At 43.9% G+C, this 23,330-nt stretch overlaps 1 protein-coding gene and 1 long non-coding RNA gene across 23 annotated transcripts in view; one reads left to right on the top strand and one right to left on the bottom strand.

Moving 5' to 3' along the window:
- Nucleotides 1-23,330, top strand: part of si:ch211-285f17.1 (sickle tail protein homolog) — a 103,864-nt gene that overhangs the window by 77,544 nt on the left and 2,990 nt on the right. For 11 of the 22 annotated variants that reach the window (XM_061758593.1, XM_061758595.1, XM_061758586.1 and 8 more), the window contains 17 exons: nt 2,088-2,286; nt 3,371-3,464; nt 6,814-7,541; nt 9,038-9,142; nt 9,517-9,566; nt 10,662-10,819; nt 11,852-12,027; nt 13,082-13,212; nt 13,831-13,978; nt 15,484-15,955; nt 16,680-16,857; nt 17,228-17,505; nt 18,214-18,360; nt 18,585-18,686; nt 19,744-19,824; nt 19,908-21,548; nt 22,053-22,184. In XM_061758593.1, the coding sequence (XP_061614577.1) occupies nt 2,088-2,286; nt 3,371-3,464; nt 6,814-7,541; nt 9,038-9,142; nt 9,517-9,566; nt 10,662-10,819; nt 11,852-12,027; nt 13,082-13,212; nt 13,831-13,978; nt 15,484-15,955; nt 16,680-16,857; nt 17,228-17,505; nt 18,214-18,360; nt 18,585-18,686; nt 19,744-19,824; nt 19,908-21,548; nt 22,053-22,184 (4,820 nt within the window). Of the gene's footprint in view, nt 1-976; nt 1,173-2,087; nt 2,287-3,252; nt 3,465-5,125; nt 5,264-6,813; nt 7,542-9,037; nt 9,143-9,516; nt 9,567-10,661; nt 10,820-11,851; nt 12,028-13,081; nt 13,213-13,830; nt 13,979-15,483; nt 15,956-16,679; nt 16,858-17,227; nt 17,506-18,213; nt 18,361-18,584; nt 18,687-19,743; nt 19,825-19,907; nt 21,660-22,052; nt 22,189-23,330 lie in introns of those variants that run through there. The other 11 variants (XM_061758602.1, XR_009785961.1, XM_061758587.1 and 8 more) reach the window with 11 other exon arrangements.
- Nucleotides 177-5,134, bottom strand: LOC133470335 (uncharacterized). The gene is made up of 3 exons (XR_009785962.1): nt 5,029-5,134; nt 3,497-3,532; nt 177-468 (listed from the first exon to the last, which is right to left on the bottom strand). It is a non-coding gene; the product is annotated as an uncharacterized LOC133470335 (long non-coding RNA).

Here is a 23,330-nt window from a genome sequence, read left to right as displayed (position 1 = left end):
TACCAGTCGGTGGCTAGCGCAAGATGCTAAACCAGTGGTTTCCTTCTCCAATTAGTTTTCCCTATCAAATAGCAGAAACAGAATTTGTTCTTGACCTGAAACACATGCCGGCTAACCAATCGGCGGCTAATGCATGAAGCTAACAAGAACAACAACAATCATCTTTTATTGTCATGAACATGCATGCCTGCACACGAAATTTGTTCTCTGCATTTAACCCATCACAGTGAACACATACACATGTTAGTGGAACACACTGGAGCAGGGGGCAGCTGAAGCACCCGGGGAGCATTTCGGGGTATCAGTGTCTTGCTCAAGGACACCACAGCCGTGAGTCCGGGGGATGTTGGCGGATGGTCCAGTCGGGGTTTTGAACCTAGGTCCCCCACGGTGGCAGGCGATGATCTTAACCATTGGGCCACGGCTGCCCAATGGTAACAAGACAGTACATCTTCACTCAAACAGCTGCTGTCAAACAGCACAAACAGAATCTTGCATTTATAATTGTACTCTGATTTGTTTATCTAAAAAAAAAAAAAAATTATTATGGTGTGTCATTAAATACATATATGTTGCCCAGATACTGTACATTGTGGTCATATATGAAAGCAAATTGAATACTTGGCAGTCGTAGATTTTTTTTTCAGGTATCTATGCTTTTACTATTTATAGTATTTATTATTCTGATGACTTTTTACTTTTAATCACTCCATTTGAAAATGGATATCTGTCATTTCTCTCCATTGTCAAAACAGGCAGGCTAGCTTTTTTTTTTTTTTCTTCCCCTTCTTCCAAGTTGCTAAACGAATTTTCCTTTTGTACCCAAGAACATTTCAGCGTCTGCACTAGTTGAATCAGTACGTCTACTTCCCCCCCCCCCCCCCCCCCCCCCCCTTCCCCACACACACACAAATGTCTCAACTTCTATTTAAGTACAGAGTGTACTGGTTTTACCACCTCTGCTGGTTGGTGAGTAAGTGCTCCACATCAGGACAAAACATTTAGGGGACAGCAAAGGCTGGCCTAGAGGGGTGTTATGGCGTTGACGAAAGGGGTGGAGTGAAATGGGTCTTCACTCCCTCGTCCCTCCCATGGTGACACACACACACACACACACACACAAAACCCTCATCTGAAAAAGTCTGCGCTACTTCTGCCTTGAGAGAGAAGATGTAAGTATGGAGTTTTTGTGTTTTCTTGTTATTCTTCACTTGAAACGTGTGGATGATTGAAGTGTTCTAAAGATGCAAGGCCATTTGTTCAGGAAGCCATTTACCATTTGCTTACCCCCCCACCCCACCGCTTGTGGATACCAGCCGATCTGGGAACACATCAAGTGGACTCCATTCACCTTTGTTGGCGTTGCATATTCATGTGCGTCAGCTCAATGACGCCCTTGTCGCGTCAAACATCTGGATGCAAAGTGCTAACAGAGCAGCTCTCGGGGGGGGGAGAGTTGTTAGCGACTCAGACTTGGAATCTCACCGACATCTGGTAGCTTTTACTAGCTCGCTCCTTTTATTAAGTCACAGCAAGTAAAAGCACAAAGTCCATTTTACTGCAACTATTCTTTTAGTGTAGAAATAAGATACTACCTCCAATTCAGACTGCAAAGCTACTTTCGTCTGCCACAGACAATCAGTGCAAAACATTCAATAGACATTTTGTTTCGGGATGCTATTGTTTATACAAGTGCTGCGTTGGCGTGTCCAGACATTCTGCGGCACACATCTGTTTTTTGTTTTGTTTTGTTTTTTTCCAAAATCGCAGCACACGCAACACACACCCAGTTCAGTTCGGAGGCTTGCCGTTTGGTGCTTTTGATTCTCATGGAGAGCATGCAGCCCCAATAACAACTAATAGCAGGGCGTCTACGCAAGTATGGAATAAAAATGGAATTTGATTTTAAACATGACCAGGTCTGGAAATGTATGGAAAATTGAAACTATTCTAAGACATTTACCAATGTTCAACCACAAACATAAAATTAAGACCGTCTAAAAAAAGAAATGGATCAAAGTCAGGTTACTTGAAAGTCGAGGTACCACCGCTGTATGTCGACTGATTTCGCACTCCCTACACTTTAGGCGTGCTCTACCTGCAGTACGGCGACGAAACTAAACAGATCCGCATGCCCAACGAGATCACCAGCATCGACACGGTACGAGCCTTGTTCGTCAGCGCCTTTCCGCAGATGCTCACCATGAAGATGCTAGAATCGCCCAGCGTGGCCGTCTACGTCAAGGACGACATGAGGAACATGTACTACGAGCTTAGCGATGTCAGGTAAAGACCGATGTGCAGTATGTGTGTATAGTTGTCAGTAATGGGCAGTTCACTAAATATCCTCAATCAATCAAATGCACCATCAAATAAGTTGCTGAATGTTCGAATATCCTGTTTCCATGCTGCCTGGAGGAGTTGTGCTATATGGATCTATTGCTTCAAAATTCCATAAAATTGACAGCAGTCATGAATCGATATCGCAATGTATCACATAGTTTTGTAATGCGATACAGTATTGATACACAAGCGTCAAATATCAGTGTCGTGGTTGTCTAATATCTAGTATGCAGCCTTTGTGAAATGTTTGACCTTATATGATGTGAATCCCAGTCATCTCGCCATCTAAATAAATTATTTCCTCCCGAAGTCCGCTTAAATGTTCTAAAATGTAACATACTGTGATTAAAAAAATATATACAGGTGCTTCTCAAGTTAGAATAATGGGGGGAGATTTTAGTAGTTCAATTCAAAAAGCGCATATATTATATAAATTAACTATGCTCAGAGTGAAACATTTGTTTTTTCATTAATTTTGATGATTATTGCATACAGCTAAACCTAAAATTCACCTTCTCAAGGAATTTATTACGTTAAAATAAATCTAAATTATTTTGAATAAAGAAATTAGCGAGAATATTTTTTTGAAATTGGGTCACAAATATTACAGGTCTCTTGATAATATAAATGCTCGGTGGGCCAGATTAAAGAACTTAGTGTGCACTTGGTCTACTAAATGTAAGCATAGGTTTTGTTATCTAGCTCTAGAAATGATAAGCAGTTCCACCTTCATTGAGATGTGTACTTTGTGCCCAACTCTTTTATCGGGGCTGTAAAATTGGTTTTGTACTTGCTGAAGGTTGGCACAAGCGTCCTGTCCCTCATAGCGAGAGTAGGGCTCGGTCGTGTCAGGCATCAATATTTAAAGCAACATGGAACGTAACGCCAGATTCTCGGCGCCTGTGTCAGGATACGTGCCGCTGGCCGCGCTGCTCAAGAGAAGAAGCGGGCTGATGCCGCGTCGGCCGTATTCCGACGGCGATACCTGGACCGCCTTCTTACCACTGGTCGCCTCTTCTCCCTACAGGAATATTATGGACCACTCCTGCCTGAAAGTCTACCACAAGGACCCAGCGCAGGCCTTCAGCCACGGCCCCCGACCGGCCAATGGCGATGCCAGGGTGAGTACGCAGTCGACAAACGGCAGATTCACCTATTTTCTTCCGTGGAAAATATCCTTAGCTGTTTTCTGGAAAAAAAAAAAGAAAAAAAGAAATAATCATAATAAACATCTATTCCTGGTTTTCCTACTCTTTCTGTAACACCCTAAGATAGCGCCAAAGCCTTGAATAAATAGGAAATTGGTACAGGTAATTAGTGTCAAGGAAGTGATATAGCTTGACTGAAAGACAAGCTTTTTATGTCAAGGAGAAGCTAAGTTTAGCCTGGGTTGTTAGAGGAAGTGGAGTCCTCGCCGCATATGCATCTACATGTGCACTTCTGGTGCTTTTTCTCCAAAATCAAATCATCTGTAAGCTATTTATTTCCAAAGGTAAAGTTTTATGGTGTGTTTGAAATTACATTCATCTCTTTTGGGAACATTGTTTGTGGTATACAATGATCCCTCGTTTATTGTAGGGGTCAGGTTCCGGACCACCAATCAATAGGTGGAATCTGCAAAGTATCGACCACTTATTTTTTATTTTTATTTTTTTTGTTTTAAAGCTGTATGAACAGTAGTAGTCAGCAAAGTTTCAGTGTTACAAATGGATCTATAGTGTCATGTAATTCTTATCCATTGTGTAGTTTAACCACCTTTTATTGAAACCGGGGCAACTGTTTTACATTGTGTACATTAAACGCACATTATGTCTCCTTTAAGTTACAATTTACAATATATTGTAATGGTTATATAAAAGCAAGGCAGGGAGGCTTGTAAACAACAATTTCTCATCATCATTCACTCGAACATTGGTGTCACGATTAGCTCTGTCACTGTTTAACCCAGCTGTGCTTGACACAGATACAATGGTCACGTGTGGATGAGGTGTGTAGTGTCTGTTATTGTGAATGTATTGCATCATTTAAAGGTCAAACGTATGTGCAGTATGTCCAGTTTTAAAGGAAACATATTATTATATTATACATTATAATGACGGGCCGCACGGTGGACTACTGCTGATAGTTGCTTCTATGTTTAGGAGCTGGAAAGTAGAAGTCTAAATTCAAACCAAATGTTCTCAACGAGGCCTGTCATTTGCCAAAAAAATGATGTTTGTGCGCTTATTCGACAAGCCCCTTTCTGTGATCTCCAAGCGCCGAGAGATTTATGCTTGTTCTGCAGCGACTTAGCCAAACATGGCTCTTACTATATATGGAATCGCCACATGAAGTAAATTCCTTCAGTGCGTTTTTTTTTTTTTTTTTTTTTTTTTTTTCATGCAAGCAGACAATGAATATTGTGCTGTACAGCATGTTGTCTACCGTTAAAAAAAAAAAAAGAGTGGTAGAAGTACAGTGGTGCCATGTAAAGATTTGTCATAAAAATAAATACTTAAGTAAACTACATACACCTGAAAAATCTACTTACTGTAAATACAGTAACAAAATATTTGTACTTTGTTAATGGCTTTGGCCGAAGTGGGCGTCACACCCTCTGTGTTGCTCTCCCCTTTATCAATCTGATGAGAAATGAAGACATGCACAAATGCAAAAAAATAAAAAAATAAAAAGAAAGAAAGATACCTGAAGCCCAAGTGAACTTTGTATGAGGCTTTGACTTCCCGTGAGTCATGCTTGTACTCCGTGTGAACAATAGCTTGTTTGTTTGTCAGGAAGAGTTTTGACTTTGCATGGCGACACTCCTTCATCGCACAGCCGATGGTTATATAATTTTTTTTGCTTGGCATTCGAATGGAATAGTCCCTGACGTTTCATACAAGGATGTCTCATGCTGGGATAAAAAAAAATTCCACCACAGGTGTGTTCATCTGCTCGATTTATTTTATTTTTTTATTCATTTATTTATTTGTTTTATTTATTTCATAAAGGAAGTATGTTGAAGTGTCTTTCACATGAGGATTGGCTGGAAATAGTTTTTTTTCCCATCACAGGCATGTTCGTCTTCTCAATTTTGACACCCATTATCGACCTACTTTCTTTTTTTACAAGCACGAGGTTACGGGTTATTGCTGCGTTACAGGTTATCACACCTCACTATATCAGATTAGCTGACGGCTGAAATGTTGTTGTCGCAGATTAACCTCTCAGGCTGCGGTGTTATTGCTTCGCTGGGGCCCGTGGGTGCGAGCGAGCGTGTACCCGGTCGGTCGGAACTTTGCCAGCGTGTCTGGAAAATGTGCTGACAGCAGCGCTTTTGTTGTAAAAAGCAACAGTGTAAAAATGAGCTGGGTGAATGTTTTTGTTTCAAGGGCAGTTTCCAGAAATACTGGATTTATACAGGACAAAGCCAGAGTGGTGCTCAGGACTCTAGCAAGGCACAAGGATCACAATTTGTATCAGCACCCATTTGTACAACTTCATAAAAACACAACTTCTGCACATACCTGAATTTTGTTAATAAGAATCATGTGTTAGTCACTAAAATGGAAGAAAAAGGCTCTCACAATGTTAACAAAAGTGAAAAATAATCCACAAAATATCTGTACTTTTTGCATTATCCAGACATGCGACAAATACAGCGAATCCTTTTCACTTATTGAGCCCAGGAACAGATTTTATAATAGCACACGGCACACCACCAAACAAAAATGTCACAGAATTATAGTGAAATAATGATCTCATTGGATTTTCCTAACAAATGTACTTAGTGTGAAATCTGGGTTTGTTTAGTTAAACACAAAGCTATTACAGTGGTGTCTTTAGATATGACTTTAATTAGTTCCATGACCACATTCCTAATTCAAAACACTCATCTCAAATCATCTTTCACCACTAAAATGAATGGAAATGGAAATGCCATTAATCCTTTACAGTCTCTAAAAAACCTAACAAATAATATAATGCGTTCTTAATAGGAAACATATAGAATGTAAGAAATTAAACAATATTTTACACACTTTTGCTTCAATTCAGTGGAAATTGTGCATACGGATGGAGCCAGTCAAAACTCCTCAGTAAGCTGCAGTAATATTAGTTGTTCTTTGCAGAGGATAAAGACAATATGCCTGTGAGTATTATGTCTACATGTGTTGCTCCACCTGTTGTGTGCAAATATCTGTTGTTTAAAGAGTCATAACAAACTATTCGTTTGCCCGTCTGTGGCATTGCGCAATGTTTGTTAGCATTAATTGCCACTTCAGGACTGTATTGCACTGAGCATCCATGTCATGTTTATCTATATGTGCTCTGCGATTGACTGGTGAACACTCGAGAATGTAACGCGCCTCTTCCCTAAAGTCAGCAGAGATAGGCGTCACACACCTGCGACCCTAACGAGGATAAGCGGTGTAGAAAATGGAGAGATGGACTTTCTGCTCAAATTGTGAGTTTCCACTGTTTCTTCTCTAGATGCACGGCGAGATGGTGAATCCTCTTAGGCAGGCTCCAATGGGTCCGCCAGCACACCACCCCCCGTTGCAGGCGGCGCTCCCTCCATCCCCGCACTCCCCTTCCCGGATCCCGTTCGGCCCACGGCAGGGCTCTCTGTCCGGTAACGGCACCGTGCCCAGGGAGCGCCTATCCACCGCCAACGCCCAGGCCCGCTCCAGCTCGCCCTGCCCGAGCGCCATCCTGGAGAGGCGGGATGTCAAGCCTGACGGGGACATGGGCGGGAAGGGTCACAGTCTCACCAGGGGGAACGAGGGTTTGTACGCTGACCCGTACCTTCTCCAGGAGGCACGCATGGGCATGGCGACGTCCCACGGACCCCACCCCAACCCTGGGCACGACGGTTCAGAGCACGGCTTCCACCGGGCATCCATCCGCTCCACCGGCTCTTACAGCGGGCCCAGTCCCACGGACTCAATCGACCATCCTTCCCTGTACAGGCAGAAGTCAAGAAACAGCCAACTTCCCACGCTGGGCTCCAAAACCCCTCCGCCGTCCCCTCACCGGATGGCCGACGTGCGGCTCATCGACATCCACGCTGGTGTTCCCATCGAGAGGAGCTCATCCGTCCGCCAGTCCTTTAGGAAAGAGGATGTGACTGGGACCAAGCCCAGGAACAACATGGCGTCGTCAGACCTCCAGGGCCACCCTCAAGGGCCCGTCCCGGCTGCAAGTGACATTCAGACACGGTAAACCTGGTTGGAGAGAATAGGAATGAAAAGATTGCATCAGAGCATGAACTAACTCACTCTGCATCCCAGTTTCAAGCTAACTGACATGTCTTCTCCCTTCTCTGAGCACCGAGATGAGCGAGTTGCAGCCAGGATCGTCGCTTTAGTTTGTAAAAAAAAAACAGGGTTGGGGTCTCAAGTCTCATGACTTGACTCGTCAGACTCTCGTCAGTCTCTAATTTTAGGACTTGGTTAAAATGTATGGAAGACTCGACTTAATTTTGACTTTGGTGTTCCTGAGACTCAGCTTGACTTAGACTTGAACTTCATCACCTGACAAGTCTTGCCTATTTATACGACAATGTGCTGTTTTTTTTGTTTTTGGAAAAAAAGTTATTTTTTGTGTAGTGCGCGCAAACCTAACAACCTGCTACGATGCGGCGTGTAGAGGCCACCTCATGAAGCAAGGTGGAGCCCAAGGTGATTACCTTTGCATTCAAGGATTATATCGGCAACATGCAAGGTTCGCAACTCAAACAACAACAACAACAACAACGACTACATCTAACTCCATCCGTCACTATAAAAGTCTCAAAGACACGTGAGTTAGCGTCACAGTTTAGGGCACCGATAGCTATTCAAACATTAACTAAGCTTTCATGTCGACAGTGAAGTAGCAGACAATACAGGTTTGGGACCATTAAAATCCTGTCATTTTGAATGGGTACATACATTTAACGACTGATACTGAGTACAAAGTGGCTAAGTGACTGAACAAGATTGTGTGAATTGCTTTATGACTTGCTTAACCCAAGTAATGACTTGAAGTGACTTGACTGAAATTTTGTGGGGACTTTTTTTTTGCCACACTAACTTGGGACTTGCTTGAAACTTGAATATTAAGACTTGAAATTTATGACTGGTACATATGACTTAGTCACACTTTTGCACGGTTCTACTTTTCTGACCGTTGTTATCACAATCTCTGTCCGGGTTCTAGAGCTGACGGATGATTAAGACAAATCCTACAGGATAAATATAAGAAACCTACTCAAAGTGTTTGTACCTGGGTCAAAACACTTTCTCTGACTGAAGTGGAGGGGTAGTTACTTGTGCTATGTGCTTACCTAGGAAAACCAAAGAAAGCAAGGCTAAGGGGGGGTTGAAATAAGTAATCAGTCCTACACATCAGGCTGGACCACCTGTATAACTCCTGACCAAACGCACAGTTAGAAATGTCCAGGGAGTCTGGAAAAATATTGTAGGAATTTGGATGGGAAAGTATACTTAACTTTCCAAATAAACATAGTCTAATCCAATGTTTGCTCTCAGTCTTAAACGTTGGACAAAGGATGACAACCTGGCGTCTTTCTGTAGCTATAAATCCTTCTAGAACTCGGCCCATTAGTCGGGGGGAGCGTCCATCTCGCTCCGGACCAGAGTCACAATAATATTCCCGCCAACATGACCAGGCCTCTAGCGCTGAAAGTAGAATTTTCTGATGTTTTCTGCAGAGAGCGAATGAAGGCAATGGAGCAACAGATTGCCAGCTTGACTGGCCTTGTTCAGCATGCACTTTTAAAGGGGCCAGACACTAGTGGCACCAAGGAGCCTCTAAGGTAAGCCCACCACTGTATAGGACGCAGATCGGCGTCGGGGCACAAATTGTAGGCTGTCCGGTCAATCATCTATAAAGGCAACTACAAGACGAAATATAATGAGATTTTAAATCATTTTGCTGTCATTTTAAATAGTTTCTAACTGACTTTCTTACTTCTTCTGTGGAGTCCTTGTATTGATGTTTGCCTGCAATGTAGTCCAAAATGATGATCATGTCATTAACATCATTTTAACCTCAGTTTGTCTGACTATTCCCATCATCCTTGGTTGTGTCATGTCCTCACTAACCATATAACCCAAAGGCCTTCTAAATGCTTGCAAATGTATTGTTTTCGCTGTTTAAAAGCCCTGACGTGTCTTTTTGTGGCCACAGTGAGAGACCATCGAAGACGTCATCTCCAGCGCACAGTGCACACAGCTCAAGTGAGTATAATGGAGTTCTATGTAGTTTTTAAGGCTCATTTATGTCCAGGAATTCACAAACTGTAGTTTGAGCTCCCCTCAGAGGGTGCTAGAAGAGATCTGGTACAGATAGATTTAATTTGAGGGTTTTCTTAGGGTGTGAGAGGGACACAGGGTGGCGCACCAACTCTGTTGGGGGGAAAAGGTTGAAGAAAGAATGCTCCTAAAGTATCCAAAAGGCTTTGTTTTTAAATACTTTTTTAGGGTGTGTGTGGGGGAGAGGTGGTGCTGTGGAGGAACAGTGATTACGTGGTTTGACAATCAAGCTGAAGTCGAGGTCTGTTTAATCTGAAATTTGCCTTGTCACCGACAGCACAGCAGTCCCCTCACTCGCATAAACGGCAGCTGAACTTTGACTGACACTCGGTGTGCTTGTGTACATTATAACTTGCACTACAAGTCAGGGCGGCTGTCAGTCAGCTCGGGAGATAAGCAAGCGTCATTGAGGGTTTTTAGCATTGCGGAGACGAAGTTTACTCTCCCGGAGAGTGTGCGTGGTTTTACGAGTGTACGCTGGTAACACTTCCTGAACAACTTGCGGTGCCTCTGCACAGGGAGATAACATTGTTTTATAGTGCTCATTAGTGTTGCTTTAAAAAAAAAATAATAATATTGCAGCATATTTTGGGTGGTAGAGTCATTTTGTCTGCAGAACGCAGGTCACAGTGTTGAGATTGCAACACATCAATTTTCACACATCTACCAACCCGTATTGGGTAGAGCAACTACACTCTTATTCACAAAAAGTTAGGGATGTTTAACTCTGGATGTTTAGCTTTTGGGAGAAATTTCAAATGAACCTAAAATGCACTATAAACTTTACAAGTAACATTTTATTTGACCTTCTCTAAAACTTTGAATGCAAATCTCGAAATGGCCACTTCAAACCAAAATTTCAGAGATGGGTCCCTGAGACCTTTTTGTTTGTCCTTTTATAATGGACATGTCCACCCGTTTTTGTGTCGATCAGCGAAACGGGTTTCAAGGGCTAATTTTTTTTCTAACTTTCCAGGGGCTGCTACTAATGTTCTCAAACCCACAATTTTCCCGGTTCAGGTGGCTCACCAGTTTTGGCGCCCAAGTGCAACGCTTCCGCTTCGTCGGCGGGACCGCAAGACAAGCAGAGCCCGATTCCTCTCAAAGCCAACCTGCTGCAGTTCAGAAAGAACGTGTCCGACCTCAGGATGCAACTGCATCAGATGAGGCAGCTGCAGGTAATGAGCCATTGGGTCCATTCAGAACACAACATTACTTCATCACAAGCGCTCAACTTTTGAAGTTATTAGGGATTCCAGTTTTATAGTCTCTTGGTGACACACATATATAGTTTGCCCAAACGCAATGACCCAAACTCACATTCCTTGCAAGTGAGCAGTATACTGTAAGTCAGGGGTGTCAAACTCATTTTTGTCGCGGGCCACATTGTAGTTACAGTTTCCCTCGGAGGGCCGTTATGACTGTGAAACCATAAAATTCTTTAATCACCTAATCATTTTATTTATTTACATTTTTTTGACCTGTTCGGCTGTAACAGCCTAACAGCCGAATCACCTCATCATATCATTACACCCAAAATTTCTAAACTAGTTTTGGAATCAGAAATCAAGGGTAATGGCTTTTTCAACTATTGTTCATATTTGGTAACACAAAAATGCTTGCAATATCGTTCGTTCGTTTCGTTATCTACGAAATATGACAATTTGAAATTGTGGTACAGATTTTAACAAGAATCATGGAAGTTGACACACATGATTTGCCTTCGCGGGCCACATAAAATCATGTGGCGGGCCGGATCTGGCCCCCGGGCCTTGAGTTTGACACCTGTGCTGTAAGTGGTTAAATTTGAATGGAGTAGTTAGTTTTTGAAGGAACTAAGGAAATTGCCAAAATGAAAGACCCGCAAAACCAGCTTCAAACCAAAATGGTAGACTTCCTGTCTTTTCAGGCATGGGTTCTTGAGACTTTTTTGTGGGTCTACTTATACATCATGCCTACCAAATTTCACGTTTAGTGAAACTGGCTCTGGACTTATGGAGCTGAGTTTTAAGAATTTCATGTTTTATGGCGAGTCTTCAAATTGTGCTGCCACTTTCAAATTTGGTAGCAATTTGTCAAAATCTCTATAGGAGTAATAGGCTTTTGAGGACCCGTGAAAACGATCAATATGACCCGCAATTTGGCCTTTTCAAACCAAAATGGCATACTGGCCCCACCATCTGCTTTATCGCCTAATATTTCCCTTGCAGCTCCAGAACCAGGAGATTCTACGAGTGCAGCTGAAGCGGGCCGAGCAGGAGATCGGCGCTAAGCTGGCGGAGGCATTGCGACGCCTGGAGGACCCCGTCCTGAAGCAGAGGGTTCTGGTGGAAGAAGACCGGCAAAAGTACTTGGGCCTGGAGGAGCGTGTGCTGGCACAGCTTGGGTAAGGAGACCACCTGTTACGTTTGAAGGCTTTCTTGAAACCAACTTGTGTGTGAAGCTTATTTTGCACGCACACCGATGTTGTCAAGATGTGGAGCAAATCTATCTAGGGCTTGATTTATGTCAAGTCAAGTCAACGCCCCCATTACGGGACACGTTTGTGCAGGCAAGCTGCAGTATGCTTACCTCTAACAGCTCTTATTTCCACTTACCTTATCTTGCCTAGGATAAATGAATCCTTGTGATTAGCATTTGGCAGCATGGTGAGGTAGTGGTGAGCATGTCTAACTCACAGTCAATGAGTTCTGGGTTTGAGTCTCAGCTCAGCCCCACACAGGTATGTATCCATGTTGTCCCCATGACTTTATGAAGGCTGTTTTAGATGCACAATGTATAATTATCTTTGTTTTAGCTTAAGTTTGATAGTAATCATCAACTGGGAGTGGCAATAAACAGCTTGAAGAATCTTGTTTTTGTTTTTGTTTGGTTGAATAATTTTTCACTATTTGCCAAACTGCTGCTTGTTGTCAAGTGTGTTGAGTTGAGTTCCAAGCAAGAAATCATCCCAACGACTGCTCGTATCTTGAAGATGGGTAAACTCAGATCTCGAGGCGCCACTCTACTGAACTTTGGTTTGTTTCCAAGGACAGTTATTTGCGAAATTTAGACACACACTTCTTATTGTCTTGTTTGTGCCCTTCAGGTGATTTATATAAAAGGGGGAAAAGACCATTTCCCCTTCATGCATGCAATCCTGCATGGCACACAATGTTATCACCTCGAGATTTTTTTTCCCCCTGGAGGAAGGAACCCATTCTCTCAAGAGCTGGCTAAGCAGCTTAAAGTTGACGTTAGAAAGGACCGTTCTCACAATTTGGCCATCGGCATGTAAACATTTGTGGTTTTCGGAGTGTGAGCTCATCGCCCAAAACAGGTTGAAGCAGTCCGGGAAGTGGAAAGCTAATCGTCTACGTTTGTAAACAGAATGGATGATGTCTCAATACAAGCATTTGGGTGCCTACATTTCCTAACAACCTTTTGGTTTATTTTTCTAGGGATCTGGAGCAGTACGTGGGCACTCTGCAGAAGGACTCGTCGGGGACTCACCGAGCGGTGACCCTCAAGGATGTGGAAGAAGGGGCGGTGACTCTGAGGAAGGTGGGGGAGTCTCTGGCAGGACTTAAAGGTGAGACCATGCCCAATATACTATACCTCCTACTCTTTGCATAAGATATTACAGTGTACCTCTGAATGACAATTAAATAGAATGTGAAGAAGTCAACAGTTTTTGCCACATTTTTTTGTTTCAATTCAATGGACATTATGTCGCGCCTTCTGGTGTACGCGCCTTGGCCATTTGGGGGCAGTATAATACAGACAGGGAGACACACGAAGAGTTTCTAAACTGCCTCAGTTAGCTGCCGTAATAGTCCTTTTTGCAAAAGATAAATATATGCTTGTGAGTATTGTTATATTGTCTCTCTACATGTGTTTCTCCACCATTTGTGTTCAAATAGCAGTTGCTTAAAACAAAAAACAAATAACGTTATGAAACGGATACTATATATTAGTCCGTCAATGGCGGTTTGCATTGTTTTTTACCATCAAGCTAAACGCCCGTTCAAACTTTTTGCTAACCAAAACAGCAGCATGTAAACAGTGTCTTAAAGGGGTATAAACTAATATTAAGGACCATCTTATGTGGAGACAGCATCTCGAGCAGTCCTGGAGACCCTGCCATACAATCACCTCACAACGTATGCCCAACCAAAATGTGTTTGTTTTTATTTATTTTTTTGCCCAGGCGAGTTTCCGGCCCTGCAGACCAGAATGCGCGCCGTGCTGCGCGTGGAGGTGGAAGCCGTCAAGTTTCTCAAGGAGGAGCCTCACAAACTGGACAGCATGCTGAAAAGGGTCAAGAGCCTGACAGACATGCTGAGCAGTCTGAGAAGGTGAGAGGGATAGAGTGAGCATCCGGTGAGGAGTTCCTGCAGCGTGAAAGCGAGAACTGGAGAACAAAGTGACTAAGCTGGAAAGCCAGCCAAGGGTACAAGGGGAGTGTTGTCAAACTTGAGTTGTTTCCATCACCTCCACTCAAGCGGTAACTGAATTCATTGAGTGAACACGGGAGCACCACATTTCCATCTTTATAAGGGTTCGAACGATAGGTGAGCTGTCCGCTGCATGCGCCTCATGCACGGATCTGCACTCTAATTTATCTACTCGATGGATTTGTACTCATCTCGGTCAAGGGTGAGCTGGAGCCTATCCTAGCTGACTTTGGGCGACAGGCGGGGCCGATCACAGGGCACAGGGATAATTCAGCGCAGGGTTGGGATAACTTTTGTGTTCCACATTTGTTTTTTTAACGTAGACAAATGGGACAGTTCATTCATACAAGATTTTGATAAAAATAAATGTATGGGTAAAATATTTAACCGTGATAGTAAATCAACAACAAAATATGTAGACTGATAATATAACAATGCTCACAGGCATAGAGCATATTCTTTATCCTCTGCCAAGAACGAATAATATTACTGTGGCTTACTGAAGAGCTAAGGATCTCTCTCCAAGTCTACTTGTAGGTCTGTATTATACTGCCACCAGGCACACACACCAGGAGCAGCACAATGTCCATTGAGTTAAAGCAAATAATGTGGGGAAAACTATTTGATTCTTCACATTCAGCATGTATCCATCCATCCATCCATTTTCTGAGCCGCTTCTCCTCACTAGGGTCGCGGGCGTGCTGGAGCCTATCCCAGCTGTCATCGGGCAGGAGGCGGGGTACACCCTGAACTGGTTGCCAGCCAATCGCAGGGCACATAGAAACTAACAACCATTCGCACTCACAGTCATGCCTACGGGCAATTTAGAGTCTCCAATTAATGCATGTTTTTGGGATGTGGGAGGAAACCGGAGTGCCCGGAGAAAACCCACGCAGGCACGGGGAGAACATGCAAACTCCACACAGGCGGGGACGGGGATTGAACCCCGCAACATTCAGCATGTAGACAGACAAAATAACAATACTCAAAGGCATATTTTCTTTATTCTCTGCAAAAAAAGACACTTTTACTGCAACTTCCTGAGGAGCTGAGACAGTCTCTGTGTACAGTGTATCTGTATGTCTGGGTTATACTGCCCCCATGGTGCCATGGCCTGCACACCAGAAGGAGCAATGTACGATGTACATTGAATTTAAACAAAAAATGAAGCACAAGCTGTTTAATTCTTTACATTTTATTCAATTATGTCATTACTGTATGTTTTTATGAAGTACAATATCGAGTGCAATTTTTTGTATCGCATTTTTTTGGGGGGGGAGATGCTGTAATTATTGAATTATTTGTCGTATTTCAAGGTACCACTATATATGTCCCCTATAAATGATTTTGACAATCCGTAAGGGAGGTATACTATAGGTCTTCATCAGTTACTCTCATCATTCCAGATCTGCAAGTGAGAGCTCTCAGAGAGTGGCCGATCCTTCTCCTAACATCCCACTGGACAACATCCCATCTCCAGCTGAGACCCTACCAGCACGAGTCCCCACAGCGCCCCCACCAGAGTCCCAGAGCTCCACTGTTAAATCCGAGGTGAAGCCGCCCTCTCCGGTGGTGATCCATCACGTCCAGAGCTCCCCGGTTCCCGTGCTGCAGTCCCAGCAGTCCGCCAACTTGTCTGCCAGTCAACCCAGCCCCCCTCTCACACCCAGCCCCACTCACTTCAACGCACCCAGTCTGTCAAGTCAAGGCCGAGAGTCCCCTAAGGCGACGCCCGCGGACCCGCCGAGTCCGGCTCGCCATAAGAAGGCACGTGGCAGCCCCGTCACCCACGGCAACGGGACCACCAGCCAGGATCTGGTCATTGAGGAGCTGCAGCATAGTAAGGACAAATGCAAGAACAGAGCAATGTCCATAGAGGTACGTACAGTTTTTTATTTTTATCTTATTTTGTTTTAATAACTATCGAATGGACAGGAAAGCTTTTTTTAAATTACATTTTAAAGCAGTGAAATGTCCATAGAAATAAAGTCAAGTCATTTTAGTTTTGTTTTGTTTAGTCAGTTTTTATTTTTGTCTTGTTCTATAATAAATAAATCATATAAATAAAATGGCAAAGACCGTTAGAATGCAGTGTCCATAGAAATCTAGTCTAGTCATTGTAGTTTTTAGTTTAATTTAGTTTTTGTCTTTTTTTATTTTTTTTTACAAATATGATTAAATAAATAATATAAATACATTGGCAACGAAACAACTTTTGTTTAATTACATAGCAATGCACGTAGATCTTTTGTAGTCATTTCCTTGTATTTATTTTTTTGTTTTAATTATTTTTTTCTTATCAATATAATTTAATTAATATCTAATAATCACATTAATTACCAAGACAACTGTGCTTTTTAAAAAAAAAAAAACTTTATTTTGTTCTCTGTATTACATTTAAATAGAGAGTATCTAAAAAAAATTACAAATTCAATTGTTTTCATTGCGCTCTTTGTTATCAGGATTAGCTTTTTTTGTAACGCATGAATTCCAATGACGACAAAATTCCAAACCTTATTATCAGTAATGTTTGGCCTTGGCTGAGGTGATTGGAAGGCTACTTTCAACTTTTTTTATTACTTTTTTTCTTTTATGGCCATAGGCTGCAGAGAAGGAGTGGGAGGAGAGGCGGCAGAACATGGGTCAGTATGATGAAAAAGAGTTTGAGAAAATCCTCCAGGAGGCTGAGGCCAACATGACAAAGGGCCTCCCCAGTCCTGATGTGGAAAGTAACCCAATGCTGCCCCCTGTTGCCAGAATCCCTTTGGAGTCCCCAACAGGTCTTTACAAATAATAATATATAGTGTTCACCTGTTAGACAGTAATGCCCTTGCATGTGGGAAAGGAGATCCACAGTTGCAGATGCACTTTTCAGCTGTTTTTTGAAGTCAATGTTGAGCTTGGAAAGAAAGTCATATTTTAACAAGTGAATATCAAATATACTATTTTTATCCTCGCTTTTGTTGTAAAGAAAAAGTAGGATTTAATTCCTCTATTAATATATATAAAAAGCTTTTATCGAGATGACAGATTTTCACCAATAGCGGCTGGGTCTCGAACGTATCACCCGCAATAAGGGGGGCTTTACTGTACATGAGACGTCAAAGCGGGATGCGCTCAATTAATGCCTTTTTGCCACGGCTGTCTTAGAGCCTCAGCCTGAGCCTCAGTCAGACAAACCGACCAAGAGGGCTCCAGAGAAGCTCCTGAAGCCGGTGATGGAAAAACCTGCCAAACCAGTGTCGGAAAGAACCTCCAAGACCAGCACAAAACCCACATCCCCAGACACTTTTAACAAGCTGGGATCCGAAAAGGCCACCAAGTCCCCGCCACCACCACCTCCGAGGAAGACCTTCTCCAACTCCGGTTCAGGCATGACAACCACACGGTCAGGAGAGGTGGTCTACACCAACAGGAAGGACTCTCAGGTCAGTTTTGTAAAGCTACGCCTTGTTATCATTGAGGAGGGGGGAAAAAGAAAAAAAAAAAGGAGTCGGGCCAAAATCTTGACGTCAGGTGAGGTGAGGCAGGGCGAGAGACTAGTTGCATACTACAAGAAAATAGTTTCCCTCTTTTATTTATTTACTTAATGCTCGTACTGTCAAGAAGGGAAAAAATACTGTACATGTTGCATGTTTGTTTAAGCAAGCGCTGACAAATAATGCTAAATTAGTTCCTGATAACTGATGTAAATATTTTTTTTCAGATTAGACGTTTTGAACGCTGTTGATAGTTTTTACGCTGACACAGCACAACAGGAATTACTCCTCTAGCTGAAAATATCAAGCAATTATCTTAAATGGATCTGTTATCTGTCTTCTTTAATGTTCCCCAGTTCACGTTTCTCCATGTCGCAGCTGTCATTTTTTTTCCATCAATCAAGATCTCAACACCGTTTGACTTTTCTCCATCGATAGAATCTATAGATCTATTATATATATTTTTTTTTTACGTCGAGTGGCCATCCGCGGAGGTTTAAAAACAGTAACGATTCTATTTTGACAAAGTAAGAAGAAAAAGATCAGATATCTGTTATCAAATACCAGGCGTAAAAGTCGCCAGAAAAATAAATACTCAAGAACAGATACCTGTATAGTCTACTTAGGAAGGAAGGATTTTATTGAATTTTTTTACAGGTGGGTGACGATGAGGGACCACTTCCCGCCGCCCAAATCAAGCCCAACAAAAGCACCCCGCCAGAACCCAAGAAGCCCGCCACCCCTCCTCCTGTCGTTGCCAGGGACGAGGAGGATGAAGGTGACAGGATCATGGCAGAACTCCAGGTGTGGTGCGCACACACACACACACACACACACACACACACACACATACACAAACACTTCTCTCCTTTCTTGGGTGATTTGACTTGGGTGGCTGATTTCCGCACTGGTGGTATTGGGTTGCCTTCCTTCCCCACCTCACAAGTGGCAAGGCAGTGGGCGCTGGCAGCTGATCGTAAATCCGAATTTTCCTCAAATTGCTTGTCCCTACAACCTTTCCGCACCAGGTTTTCCAGAAGTGCACAGTTCAGGAATTGGGGCCGCCAAAAACTGTGGAGCCCACTACTCACATCGAAGCGCAAATAAGGGAGCTAAGACCGGACAAGAAGGTAAACCCCTGTGTGTCGTCGCCAGCTCGCTGCCTGCGCCTCCTAACACTCGCTTGGGCCTGAGCAACACTTTTAACCTCCAAGCCTCCTCTCACTGCCTCCTCCTGCTCCTCAACCTTCCTTCTTTGGATTCTGATGCTTGAAAAGATTCTCAGGATTAAGTCTGCATGAAAGGAAACCTCTGGAAGCCAACATGGACAATGTTTTCCAACCTTGCTTTCCCAATTGAATAAAAAACATTGCATTATTCTACAACAGCTATTTGTGTCTTTTTATTTGATCACCTTTCCAAATTGGGACAAAATGTGTGTCAGAGACACAAACCTATTACTGCAGACTTGGTTCGCAATAGGACCGTGTGGCTCGGTGTGCATGCTTCTCTCACGTCACTTCACTTTTTCTGTCTCTGCTTAACTTTCCCCGGCTTCACAACTTCAACTTATTCGCATAAATTTTGTTTCTTTTTGAACAGCCACTGTGATCAAGTGTTTCCAGCACAAAGCCGTATCATGCAATTAACGCACAGTGTACTGAAAATGGAACTGCTAAAAAGTAGGCCGAGATAAGTCAAAGGACAGGAAATAGCGTGCAGCACGGTGACCAAGTGGTTAGCACATCTGCCTCACATTTCGTGTTTGGAGTTGGTGTGTAGTCTGTGCTTGCATGGGTTTTCTCCGGTAATCCGGTTTCCTCCCACATTCTAAAAACATGGAAGTTAGGTTCACTGTAGACTCTAAATTGTCCATAGGTGTGAATGTGAGTGCGAATGGTTGTTTGTCTGTATGTGCCCTGCGACTGGCTGCCAATCAGTTTTGGTTGTACCCCGCCTTTCAACCAATGTCAGCTGCGATAAGCTTCAGCTCATCTGCAACCCTAATGAGAAGAAGTGCTATAGAAAATGGATGGATGGATGGTTTATCCATGGAAAACAAATATCTGAGATCATCTGAGTATAGAGACAGAAAGCCATTCTAGTAGAAATAGAAGGAAATTAGTTTAGTCGATCCACAGAATTAACATACCAGTTACACAGTGATAATTTCCTAAACTGTCATAGCAGAGCTCAGAGCCCAATCGGGATGAAAAAGATCCAGACACAGACGAAAACGGAAACACTACTGTCCGGCAAAGCCAAGGGGTACGTACTTGTGTCACTTTTGGCTGTACCATCTCGAATTATTGTTCTGTGCTTTAGTTAAACAGCAAATGCAAACTTTGCAGGTCATATACTACGTGACCGGAAAGATTCCGAAAGAGCATCTGCACCATTCCGGAACAGAGGAATCCCATGAACACCGGGAGCCCGCCCAGTCTCCATCACAGGTGTCAAATGTCACTGTTAATGACAATTCTCCAGGCCAGCCACAGCAGCAGGAGCAGCAACCGCCCAAGTTACCGGCACCCAAGTCACCACCGCCGAGATCACCACCACCAAAGTCACCAGCACTCAAGTCACCGCCGCCTATTTCCCCCAAACCTGTGGGACTGACTGCATTCAATCTGCCCAGGAAGCCCCTAAAACGCTCCGAGTCCTTAAAAACCAGTGCAGAAATGGAGAAGGGGAAGAATTTGAACAGAATTAACACAGAGAAGAAGAGTCAGCTCGTTCTGGAGTCTGTTTCTTCCACTAAGAATGCAAAACCCGAGGCTGTGGCCGTGGCGGTATCCAGAGAGGCGTCTAAAAGTTCTGCTCCCCCACCGCCACCACCAAGGAGGTTATCAAGTGAGGAGCACAATCCATCGAAATCTAACTTTGAGGAGGGTAATGAAGAGGCTAGTCTTAGTCCTGACTTACCAGGAGAAGAGCCGCCGCCTCCACCGGACAACATTGCCTTTATGATCACTAACACTAAGATTCAGGCCCTTTCTTGTGGGGAGTACAAGGAACTGGTCAATGCCAAGAAAGGAAACGTCCAGACCGTGACTGTCGGTGGTGGGAACAATACAGCAGATCCCGACATGCCTCTGGATAATTGCTTCAACAAGAAGCCCGTCATCATTATTTTCGATGAACCCATAGACATCCGTGCCGCCTACAAGCGCCTTTCCACCATCTTTGAGTGCGAGGAGGAGCTAGACCGGATGCTAGCGGCGGAGCGCATCGACGAGGAGAGCGAGGAGTCAGACACGGACAGGAGCGGTGGGCTACAGGTGAAAGCCGGAGAGCCCGAGGTAGTTGACAGTGAAAATGTCACTTCATCTAAAGCCGCCGGAGACCACACCAGCTTGTCATCCTCGTCTTCATCATTAATCTCGGAATCGGCAGACACCGGAGATGCCAAGCAAGATAGCAAGAAGAAGTTTAAGTTCAAATTCCCCAAGAAACAGCTGGCGGCACTTACCCAAGCCATTCGCACAGGCACCAAGTCGGGAAAGAAGACTCTCCAGGTGGTTGTGTATGAGGATGAGGAAGAATCGGACGGAACTGTAAAGCAGCACAAAGAATCCAAGAGATTTGTGATCTCACGCTCAAAATCCTCAGCAGATCCCCTTAAGGCACCGAGCCCGACTCCACTAAAGAGGCAGAACTCGGACTCCGTCTGCAGGACCAACGAGATCCGTAAGAACACGTACAAGACGCTGGACAGCCTAGAACAGACCATCAAGCAGCTGGAGACCACCATCAACGAGATAGGACCCGTCTCCCCCGAGGAGCCGGGAGAGAATGGGAAAGTGTCCGAAGAGGTTGGACTGAGGAGGTCCGCCTCGCTCCCGACCTCCAAGGGGTCGGCCCTTAAGCTAGCCAGCAAAGCTTCATTCCAGAAGAAGACTAAACCTCTGCTCCTTCCGCGGCCTGTAGTCATCCCCACCAGCACAACCTCCAGCACCACCACCATCACTGCCCCCAGCACCATCCAACAGGTCTCTCTCTAGCTCTCGTCACTCCACAAGGCTTCGGGTCTTTCTCTTTCCAACCTACCCTCACTCCAACCTTACCCACTGAAATGACAAAACCATTAATCCACTCCGCAGGTACTTGGAAATGTCGGAAAAGTCCACCTGGGCTTTCTCCTTCTTTAAAGGAAACAGAAAAACAAAATCATGTTGACATGATTTGAGGTGACATTTTGTTGGGTTCCTGCCACCCACCTAACTCCTTTCTTGCTGAAAGGTTTTCAGCAATCAATAATCAAAGACACTTCCATGATAATTAATCTCCACGTTGTCCTGGTTGCATGTCCTGTGCTGATGTTTAATGTATATGAGGTTCTACATGGGTGCATGATCTTTCACTGGTGTTTTAATGATCAAGGTTTATTTCCACTGTTGGTGCCTTGATTTCTCACTCTTCCTATGTCTTGTGTTGTTCTTTCCCCTTCTTTTGTTTTATTTGTTGTTTTTTGTTTCGTTTGGGTCCCCCTGCAGAATACCAGTGTCGCTTCCCCCACTAGTCGGATGCCCGTCCCTTTGTCCGCGAAGTCCAGGCAGTCGCCGGCTACTACTGACAAAGCAGGAAAACAGCAAAAACTGCAGGACGCTCAAAGGCAGTTCCGACAGGTAGTTTTACTGTAGGGCCTTACCCACACAGACTAGAGGACAATGGTTATCAGGGAGAGGCATGTACATTAAGACGGGGGAAAGTACCGAATTGTTTCGATGGTGAACCTATTGATGTTTCCGCTTTGACGGGAAGGCATGATTGACTCTTGACTGTTACCCCATAACATCACTTGTACTGTATGCTTCTGCATGTCCACACTGCTCATGGTTTTCACTGTGTTGGTGACTAAATGTATAAAAACTGGAACGAATGGCAGACAAAGAAAAGCGGAACCCATCTGCAAAGTTGTCATCGCATCTCCAGTTCCCACCACAGCTGAGTTCCTAAACAGTGTTGCCGAACCCCTCCATCAACTCCCCTTTCGCCCCCCCCCAGGATGCTTGTTTTTCATACCTCCCCACCCTTCTCACCGTACCGTGCACCTCTGAGCAAATGAAGAACGACTGCTTTGATCTCTTCTTAACCTCACTGAGACCTGTTTCCTCTCCTGTAAAAACCTCAAACTCAACTCACCAAGTCCTGATCTTCTGACCACCAGTCCTGGCAGATAAGTGCCGGCCCCCCTCTTTCCCCCCGCCTGACTGCTCTCACCTCTCTCAAACGCACACACACACTCCTTAACTCCATAATCTTCTCCAAAACCTTCCGTGCATCTTCTGAAACGTCTCCTGCAGCCTCTTTGGAGGGCCTAACACTCCAACTAACAAAGGAAGCTGAAGAGATGTCCCCTCCAGTCTAACCTATGCTGCATCCTGTTTCCCGGTAACACCTCACTTTGTTCAGTAAGGGTGGGACAAAGTATGCATGTATCGATCCAGTGACATTCTCTGGAATTGACTGGCTACTGAAGGAGTTGAATCAAAGGCAACTGGACTACTTCATTGCAGTTGAAAATGCTTTCTCCGTTAATCCCAAAGTCTCGTGGAGGGTTCACTCTCTGTTTAACACTCAGGCGGACTGGCAATTGTCGCACCAGTCCAGAAACTTCCAGTGAGCGTCTGGCCATTTTTTCATTTTTTTTCATTTTTTATTTATTTGTTTTATTATTTTTTATTTTTATTTTGTAGGACTGTTTGCCACGTACCCAGGCCCCAAATGCTTCCAAGAATAGAGGATTCATTCAAGGCCATGTACCATATAAA

Source organism: Phyllopteryx taeniolatus, chromosome 20 (genome assembly GCF_024500385.1).
Source record: "Phyllopteryx taeniolatus isolate TA_2022b chromosome 20, UOR_Ptae_1.2, whole genome shotgun sequence".
Lineage (NCBI taxonomy): Eukaryota > Metazoa > Chordata > Actinopteri > Syngnathiformes > Syngnathidae > Phyllopteryx > Phyllopteryx taeniolatus.
The sequence above is the reverse complement of the archived record's forward strand: the minus strand, read 5'-3'. Positions and strand labels throughout refer to the sequence as shown.